The sequence below is a fragment of the Carya illinoinensis genome, chromosome 5 (assembly GCF_018687715.1).
Source record: "Carya illinoinensis cultivar Pawnee chromosome 5, C.illinoinensisPawnee_v1, whole genome shotgun sequence".
In the NCBI taxonomy this organism is placed as follows: Eukaryota; Viridiplantae; Streptophyta; class Magnoliopsida; order Fagales; family Juglandaceae; genus Carya; species Carya illinoinensis.
Window position 1 is genome coordinate 31670921 of NC_056756.1, and position 10108 is coordinate 31681028.

Here is a 10108-nt window from a genome sequence, read left to right on the forward strand (position 1 = left end):
GTTATTTCTTAATATGTTTATATTTTTATTATTGTAATTGTAATTTTAGACTTATACTCATTTTGTTATTATTATGTTTGTAATATTAGTTTTATTATAGGTTAAAATTTGAAAAATATTGACTTTTTATTAGTATACAGTTTTGTTTTTTGAAAATTTTATGTGCAATCACTTTTATATATTCACTTCATTGATGTGATTGGTTGAGCATTAAAAAAATTAATACAGTCAATCACGTCAATTATGTACAGAAAGAATACGTAAAAGTGACTATATATAATATTAATTTTTTTAAAGAGATATTGTGACTACTAATAAATATAAAATTTAACTTTTATGTAAAATTATGTTAATCAAATCCAAAAAGTTGTGCAGGTTAGTTCAATTCATTTACATAAAATAAATTTAAATAAATCATGTCATGTTGACATATTTCTAGTTAATTATTAAGCGGGTCAATACAGATTATACGATATAACCTACTATTTAAATAACCCGTATTAGAGTTAGAAAGTTTGACTCATTAAACTTAACTGATAGAGTTAGAGTTAATCCATATAATCGAATCTTGATAACTTATCCACAAACAAGATTGCCAACCCTATAATAGAGTAATCTCGCACCCTTTTTAGAAATTTTAAAGATTATTTTTATCTATATCTTAATTTAAGATTTCGGTTTTTGTTTAAATTGGATTTATTTCTTTGGAACCAGGAGTTTTTGGTGTCAAGTCAATGGGCAATAATATATAACACGATGGGTGAATTTAATACAAATAAAATATAAAATCAGAGTGTTTATATTTGATATAAATAGATTCGGTTAGTAATAGATTAATCCATTTAACTTGAAATCAACACGCAAGAATTAGTTTAAATCTTATTTCTAAATTACAAATTTATTACTATTTAATTGTAGTATTAGTATTATTCAATATGCTTATATTTTTATTATTGAAATATAATTCTGGACATGTGCTTATATTTGTTATTATTAGATTTATTATATTGGTTTTATTATAGGTTAAAATTTGAAAAAATATTAATTTTTTTTTGTTTTGTTAGTAAGCAGTCTTTTTTGGATATCATGACTACTAATAAATATAGATTTTAAATTTTATGTAAAATTATATAAATCAAGTCAAATAGGTTATGCAGGTTAGTTCAATACATTTATATAAAATTGTTTAAAATGAGTCGTATTGTGTTGATTTATTTTTAATGAATTACTAAATGAGTAAAAACGAATGATACGATACGACCCGTTAATAAAATCAATATTACAAATCCATTAATATAACGAATAGCATTAAGATTTTAGTCTAGATTTAGAGCGATCGGGCTACTATTGAGGCATTTAAAATACATCAATAAATTTTGACATATTACATATTCCATATTAAGCCAAATGAGTTACATTACACTAGATTATTGATTTGCATAACCACTTGTAAGCCCCAACCCCTCATGTTCGAAAAGTTCCGAAGCACCTCTTCTCTTGCCACCGTTGCCCATCTTCGTCTCCCACCATTTGTCTCTTCAAGCTACACTTGCTCCTATTTTTTATCTCTTCATTTGTTTGGAGCGATAATTGTAAAGGGTGAAAACACTTCATTTCCATAAAAACTCTTACACTCAAATAGAGGAGGCAAAATAACTAATTGTAGAAGGTCCTTTCTCAAAACAAGCAAAGCTTAAAATCATAATTATCACGCAAACTTTTTCTAACCACAATCTTAAAATGTTATTCAACTGACTAAAATAATATCCAATGGTTAAAAAATGAGAAATTTGATACCCAAAACTACAAGTGTACAGTATCGTAATTTTATAATAAGGCGATGAGAATAGTGTCATTTTCAAAAATTGGTATCTTACTTTTAAATAAGTATCGAAATTATACTAATTTTGGCTTTATTTAGATAGAAAAATCACAAAAATTTTTATAAGTGCAATTTGAAATTAAATCAATTGAAAGAAAATATTTAAAAGAAAAGAAAACTGTTGTTTGATGATCAAATCAATAAGAAAAAGATTCACCTAATCCCTTATTATGTTTTTCTCATCTAACTAATTGAAATTAATTATTTCTTTTGTTAGCAAATTCTCAAAAATTATTCCAAAAACCTCTTTCGATAGTCAGTTAGATTTATTATTGATATCATTTTACACAAGAGTATACAAATTAATGAATCAAAATAGCATTAAGACAAGCTATTTTAAAACTACATAAATTCATATAGGTATTTCGATTTCTATACTTATTTATGCTGAAATATCTAAAATTTATCCTATAATTATCTATTTCGAAAGTAAATTATAAAATCAAAATAATCTAATTAATGATTAGTCAATTAGAAAAAATGAGCTCAGAATAAATCACATAAATATAAAAGAAAATTATTTTAAATTAGCATAGAAGAGCAAGCATAATTTGAGATTAAATTATATTATTTTTTTATAATAAGAAAATTTTATCATATTAAAAATTAAATTCAACATCAATAAATTTATCAAAATTTCTCTAATAGAAGAAAATCTACGGTGCAAAAAAATACTTGTCACAATCTGCCAGCCACCTCCTCAAAACGGAAAGAAAATAAAATCTATGTTCGGTCCGTGCATGCAAGAGCCAAGCATGAGTTAAAGAGTTTTGTTATATACAAGTAAAATCGTGTACTAATCTGCATATCAATATTGATTTTTTCTTACTTAAAATTTTAATTAGTACTATTTTTAATAAAATCTACTTTTTAACTAATTATAATAAATTAATATATATATTAATATATAATTATACTTACAACTAAATTTTTCTTAAACTAAGAATCTCTTTAGCCGTTCGTTCCATCTAAAACAATTCTTTAAATAATTTATATTTTTTTATATAATACAAAAGTCTTTCAGAGTTAACTTGACACAACACGGAGTTAGGAACACCGCCTAATCAGGTCCCTACGGCCTACAGCAGTCGTACGGTAGGATGGACGCCAACTTGGTTTTGTTTTTCATTGTGGTGGCGGTGGTGGGATATTCCACCGCGTTGAACGTATGTATTATCATCTGTCTTTTTTGTCTAGTGTGCTGACGCCTTCGAAAAGAATAGAAAGAAAGACTATTCTGTGTGAGAAGAAATGGCGAGTGGGGTTGGGCGAGGGCATCGACCAGTGGAGAAAAATTGCAAACGTGATGTCTGTCATCCTTCATCTTCGCCCACCTTTCTTGACCCTTCTGTTAGACTAGTCTGACTGAAGACTTGGCCAAGTGGGGGGGTCCATTAATGAGACAAGAATGCCATCTGCCCTCTTCTTCTTTGCCCACCTTTCTTGACCCTTTTTATTTTGGAAGACTGCTGAGTGCGAATAATGTATAATTATTTTAAAAAGAATAAAATTTATTATTAAAAAATTAATTTTTATTTATATATTTTTAAAAAGAAATTATAACGCTTTCGCATTTTATAAATATTTTTCTTTATTCTTTTGTACGTTTTTTTTTTTTTCTCTTTCTTTTCCTTTACATTTTCGGTTGTCACCTCCCCTGGGTGGTAACAGAGATATTAGATCTTTAACTAAAATACTTAATTATTATGTTCTATATGCTTCGTAAAGACTGAGTAAATACTTGTTTCTAAAGCCAGCCTCTTTTGCTTGTTCTCTCTTTCCTCTCCTCCAAGGTTTCAAAAATCTGCTACACACACCAAGCGACTCTTCCACTCAAGAGAGAGATTATGCATGTAAGTCTATCTTCAACAATCTCGACCATAATCAATTGAGGTTTTTACCGGGCCGTATTTTCGTGTTTGAATTTTTCTCTGCTCTGTCCATCTAGATAGAAAGATAGGTGTTTTAGTGAGAGATGGAGGGTCAAACGGTTTAGGTGAGAAAAGTGCGATGGGAGACTGAAATTTTCAATATCAGCTATTTATTTCAGAACCCCATTTTGCTTGTTTCCATGAGCTTTCTAGGAACAATCCTTTCATGGGTATAGTTTAAATTTTGTAGAGATCTTGCAATAGCTTGTTTTGGGTATGTTAGGAGAAGAAGATAGAGACCCGGTTGCAGGCGGTGGTACCCGGAGACCATATTTGCGGTCGGTTTCATGGACTGACCGGTCTCCGTCTGAGCCTAACCAAAACCTGAACCCTAACCCTAGACCGCAAACAAATAGTAAAGCTCGGTCGTGCTTGCCGCCACTTCAGCCTCTTTCTATCACCCGCCGGAATGTCGAGGAGTGGCCCAAGGCTGGGTCCGATGATCTTGGCATTTGGCCCAATCCCCCGCAAACCCCAGGAGGGAAAGCAAGGACCCTTGAGAGTTCGAACTCGGAACAGCCTGTGAGAGAATTTCAGTTTAAGAGAGATAAGCTCGCGTTTTTTGATAAAGAATGCTCAAGAATTGCTGACCATATATATTTAGGAAGTGATGCTGTGGCAAAGAATCGTGAAGTTTTGAGGCAAAATGGGATCACCCATGTGCTAAACTGTGTTGGGTTTGTTTCTCCCGAGTATTTCAAGAGTGATCTTGAGTATAAGACCCTTTGGTTACAGGATAGCCCATCAGAGGATATTACAAGTATCCTCTATGATGTGTTTGATTACTTTGAAGATGTTCGGGAGCAAGGTGGGCGAGTTCTTGTGCATTGTTGCCAGGGAGTCTCACGATCGACCTCTCTGGTTATTGCATATCTTATGTGGAGAGAGGGCCAGAGTTTTGAAGATGCCTTTCAATATGTGAAGGCGGCACGGGGAGTGACTAATCCAAATATGGGATTTGCTTGCCAACTTTTGCAGTGCCAGAAGCGAGTGCACGCTGTGCCTGCAAGCCCGAATTCTGTGATTCGGATGTATCGGATGGCCCCTCACTCATCATACGATCCTCTTCATCTTGTACCAAAAATGTTAAACCAATCAGGGGTGCAAGGACTTGACTCCCGCGGAGCGTTTATTGTGCATGTTCCTTCTGCTATATATATCTGGACTGGGAAAAATTGCAACTTGGCCTTGTCGAATAGTGCTATGAAAGCTGCCTTTCAAGTAGTCCGATATGAAAGAGCTCAGGGACCAATTGTGAGTATTAAAGAAGGTGAAGAGCCATCTGAATTTTGGGATGCTCTTGCCAATGGGCAACTCTTAGCAGATGATTGCGAGAATGTGGTGGTCAAAAAGGAAGGAAACTTGTCTTCCAGAAATGATTTGGTTGCTGCAGCAAATGAAGATGAGGTTGGAGAAAGGAAGGTTGATGACTATAATTTGGATTTTGAAATTTTTCACAAGGCACTTGATGGTGGGGTTGTTCCACCATTCTCAGTATCAAATACTAGATCAGAAACTTGTCTCCCTGCCCGAGAAAATGGATGGGGGAGACTAAGACGAAAGTTTTCCAATGGTATCATGAAAGAACTTGTCATCCTTTCCAAACCGAACAGTAACAGTATTCCATCCAATATGATTATAGATACACAGAAAGAAGTAGAGCACCCTGTTTGTGCGATTGAAACTTCGCCACCATTGTCTCCATCCACCCATCCGTGTGGTTCACCAGATTCCTTCGATTGTTTCCCAAATACGAGCCCTGATAGGATTATGGAAACTTCTAAAGAAGTGGAACACTCTGTTTCATTTACTGATCCTTTCTTATCAACCTCACCTTGTGGTTCGCCAGATTCATTTTCTTGTTCTGCAACTCCCATGGATCATTGCTTTTCACCCACACCTACTTGTGGCTCACCAGATTCTTTTTCTTGTTTTCCCCCCATCAGCCCAAAGTTCAGTTCCAAGTCCCCAACACTCTCACCTTCAACATCTGATCACTCCAGTTCATTCACCTTTTCACCATCATCTTCCAATTGGTCTGACTTGTCATACTTGTCTTCGCAGCAGCCTTCACCTTCTGGCTGGGAGCCGACAGATCCATTAGCTCGTAAGAATGGTTCTTTCAATTCTTGTTTACCTTACAAAGCAACTCCTCTGGCTGCAGAGCAGCTTTCTGCTAATCATACTTTGAGAATGGAAAATATTTCTTTGCCATATAAAGGAACGTCCCCCTCTATTGCAGAGCGCAGAGGGAGTAATCCTCCTCCTCGAATGATGTTACCCTCAGTTGATGAGCTACCTCAAGTCCCAAAGAATCTGATAAGATCATGGTCCTTCTCTTTACCTGACTTAGAGGATGATTTGATGAAGGATGTTAGCTGCAACCAATCAGAGCATGAAGGTGATAGAGAAGAGCTTATACTGGATGCTGGATTTGAATTGCCGTGTGAGAGTGAAAATAAGGAAGAGGATGGTAATAAAATTTGTCCTCTTTCAGGTGATATGATCGACAAGGTTGAACAAGTTAAGACCCCAGTTTTGTTACAGTGGCCTTCTATGAATAAAGTGGAGGTGCATCCCTTTTGTATTCTTAATTCTAGATCCGTATACATTTTGTTGGCTCCAGATGCGAGTTTGGATAGCAATAGTCATGTAATCTTATTTGTCTGGCTGGGGAGTGGGTTCTTGGATGAGAAGGGGCAGAGTCAGATGATTAACACAGACGGGGAATGTGATATTAATCATCTTCACTGGGAGACAGTTGGCCGCAACTTCCTTAATCAAATGTGTTTGCCAATGGATGCCACTGTGCAGGTAATATTTTACACTATCTTCATTTATTTGCTTGTCTATCTTATGAAAAACGAATTTTATGTGCTTGTATGTCTTTTATAGAAAACATATTATATGTTCTTGTTTTATCACGTAGCTTTAATATTGTTGATATCTTGAGGGATTAATTATATTTTCTATTAGTTAGAAATATGATGGTGAAGTTCTAATTGTATGAACGCACAGCATGGTGACTAACACTAGCATCATAAAAGATATTTTTAACAGGAAATGAGAACTAAATCTTTTGCTTTTATATCCTGGCAGAGGGGTATGCGTGGGTGTGTGGTTGGTTGGGTTTTTCCTCTTTTGTGTTAGTAGGGAAGGGAAAAGCTGGCATGAACACATCATAATTAATTGGATTGTAGTTGGACATTGTCGCCTATAGGGCATTGACTTTCACTATCTGATCGATAGAAAGAAAGGAAAAAGAATGTTATGTGTGTGAGAAATGCAACTTAGTGAGGTGTAAGCCACTAGAAGACTTTGCAAGATTTTTGCAATGATCCAATTGTTCAAAAAGTCTGTCATATGGATAAGGCTTGGAGGTTTAGACATTAGCGAGAGGATTGCAAGTTTCTTGATGTCACAATGAATTTATGTTGAATTGATTGTGCTATAATAACTCCCCCAGGTCCCATTGGTAAAAAGCCGATGACTTACCTGATCCATATGATGGGGAATGGGAAAAAGACATGTTGAGTTTTCGTGGTCTCCAAAATTCCTCATCTTAAATAAATAAATAAATAAATCTCTTAATGAAGATATTATTATTTATGGAAAGTCAGTTCAGGTGCTTAAAATCTCCTACTGATGGAGCAGTAAGAGGCTAACAGCGGTTACCCAGTCTAGAAGTAATTTCAAAGATAAATTAGCTATTTGAGCTGTCTTACTTTTATTGGAGAGAGAGGCTAAATATGAAATTCAGGATTTGTTATTGAAGAGTAAGTAAAAACTATAGTATATCTGCGTGTGACGGTTTGTTTATTGAAAAGCAAGCTAAACTTAATTGTGTATCTGCACTCGAGTGAAAAAGAATTTACGTAATAACTAGCCCGTCTCTTTCAAGCCCCCTTCTCCTTCACCCATGACTCATGGTTATCCATTTTAGAAATTACATAAGAAAACATGTTTGCTGCTTGGTTGGATGCGATGGTCTTATTCTTTTGTTAACAGGATATATGGTGTGTGCAGATAATAAGAGAAGGTAAAGAGCCACAGGAGTTTCTGAACCATCTCAGCTGTTTATCATTTCAGAAAGCAGAGGACAGCAGCCACAGTAGTTGAGACTTGTTTGCAGAGATGGCAATATTTCCAAGAATTTGATTGATGATCAATTTTAGCCCATGTTTGGAATGTCAGAAAGGATTGGTTGCAGATCCGCAATGTGAGTTGGCATCCCGGGCAGCATAAGTGAACATTATCTGCTTGTGTGATGTATGGTAAGGATGTGACTTATTGTTATAGCAAAAGCTTGTACAGAGAACAAACTTGCTGTACACTTAGGAATTACAAGTAAATAATATCAGTTGTGTAAAGTGAATATCAAGGGACCAAAAAATATATGTCGAGATAGATTCCTAGTCTTAAAAATTATGCCCTTTATATCAGTTGTGAACATTTGAAAAAGCGCTAGCTGACTCGGAGACCTGGGGGAGCTTGGCTTAGCAACGAATGAAGGGGAGCTCTTCCAGCTTTCTTAGCCAGCAGCAGCTTATGTAGCGGTCGGCCTTATAAAGCGCGTGTAGCAAAGCTTCACCCCCCTTCCCTTATTTAAATGAAGTGGAAAGTCTTTACTTAGTAATCGGCATTCTATAACCGACTTGAGCACCGACGTCGGAGTCGGTTTGCCCTACCTCTGATTTGTCGGAGAGGAGTATGATTTTGACCTTTCTTTTAGATATTTTTTTTAATTTCATATTTGGCCCATTTTTTTTTTTTAATTTTAGTGAGACTTCCAAATTTTAATTTTTTTTTTTAAATTACAATCTAAATTAAATAATTTACTTTTACTTCAATACTTCAATTTTACTAAATATATATATATATATAATAGAACTAAATATAAACAAATAATACACTAACACTGAAAATAACTCCAAAAATATGCAATTTCGAATATACAAATCAACAACACATGATCCAATGCTCCATTAATAATTTAATGCGACATAAACACACACACACAGAGACACACATAAAAGCTTAGAAAAAGAATGTGAACATTAAAAAGAAAAAAAACCAAAAAAGCAGAGGGTCCCATCACACAAAGTGCTTGAGGAACCGTCCTCTCCTAACTTTCTCAGTGTGCACGTTGAAGTGAAACCAATCACCTTTCCATTCCCCAAAGCAAGACCTAAAAAACCAATACAAAAGAAACAAGTTTTGGATGCATATGTGTGTATTCCTTAATTGTAATTTACTTCATGGCTCTTGTGGCTCCACCCACCTTTTTCCTAAAATTGCATAATCTAATATGGTTAATGGATGATGACGAGGGTTTGCAACTTTGCATTCCCTCAAACTGGAACATTACAATCAGCAAAAGCAAAACCCATTTCACCGTAAAAATATGTACACGGCATGATATAGACCCAGACCAATATATATATATATATATATGTGTGTGTGTGTGTGTGTGTGTGTGTATTTATATAGGTAGACCCAGAAAAAAATTTACACAAAATCAACCAAAATCAGAACGTGTAATAAACCAAAATCAACACCAAATCAACATGGGGCAGTCTAGGGACTTACTGTAGTAAGTGTGGTGAACCAAAATCTAAATGGTGTGCTTTTTTAAAGAGTAATTTTATATATAATGGTGAAATGCGTAAATATTGCGTAATCATTTAAAAAAAGCAAGATTCACTATTAAAAAATAAAATTTTTTCATATTAATCTATATTTTATTTAACTTTTTCAAAATGATTACACGACGGTTGCACAGTTTATAGTTGCCAATATCTTCTCTTTGGAGGAAAAATAGTGCCGTTTTGTCTAGATCTTGGATTAGGTCTCACATTTTGGGCCGAGTCTTGCATTTTCCATCTGTTTTGGGCTTGTTTTTCCTAAATCCTATTTTTTTAAATCCTAAATTTAATTTTTGTCTTAATCTTTGATTTAGACTTTTCATCCTAATTTTTATTTGTTTATGGTTTTTATAATTGTTAGTAATTAGTATGGATTATTATTAGAAATTAATTCACTAGTGTTTAATTATATGTTATCATGTTATACAATTATACTTTTAACATTTTATCATACTATAGTGTCTATTTTTTAATTATATGTTATCATTCTATTTATGGTTTTTATAATATTTTTCATCACTCAATTTAATTATTAGTATTGATTAATAACAATTACTATCATTATACTTAATATTACATGTTATTAGCTCATTATACTTTTAATTGTACTAGTGTCTAAGACTCTAACTTATTCCTATTATAATCTATAG

At 33.9% G+C, this 10108-nt stretch overlaps 1 protein-coding gene across 2 annotated transcripts; it reads left to right on the forward strand.

The window, feature by feature from the left end:
* Nucleotides 1-3582: 3582 nt before the first annotated feature.
* Nucleotides 3583-8449, forward strand: LOC122309790 (protein-tyrosine-phosphatase MKP1-like). Of its 2 annotated transcripts, none has more exons than XM_043123443.1 (2): nucleotides 3583-6627; nucleotides 7822-8449. In XM_043123443.1, exons 1-2 carry the CDS (start codon nucleotides 4030-4032, stop codon nucleotides 7930-7932), a joined length of 2709 nt encoding a protein of 902 aa, XP_042979377.1. In that variant the 5' UTR covers nucleotides 3583-4029; the 3' UTR covers nucleotides 7933-8449. The 2 variants fall into 2 exon arrangements, with proteins under 2 accessions (XP_042979377.1, XP_042979378.1); XM_043123444.1 differs by having other exon boundaries at nucleotides 3584-6627; nucleotides 7840-8449.
* The last annotated feature ends 1659 nt before the right edge of the window (nucleotides 8450-10108 follow it).

Bases quoted from the DNA above. Each gene is read 5' to 3' on its own strand.
- LOC122309790 (XM_043123443.1), top strand. From the start codon at position 4,030: ATGTTAGGAGAAGAAGATAGAGACCCGGTTGCAGGCGGTGGTACCCGG. The intron at 6,628-7,821 runs GTAATATTTTAC...TTTTGTTAACAG, and splicing joins CAATGGATGCCACTGTGCAG to GATATATGGTGTGTGCAGAT.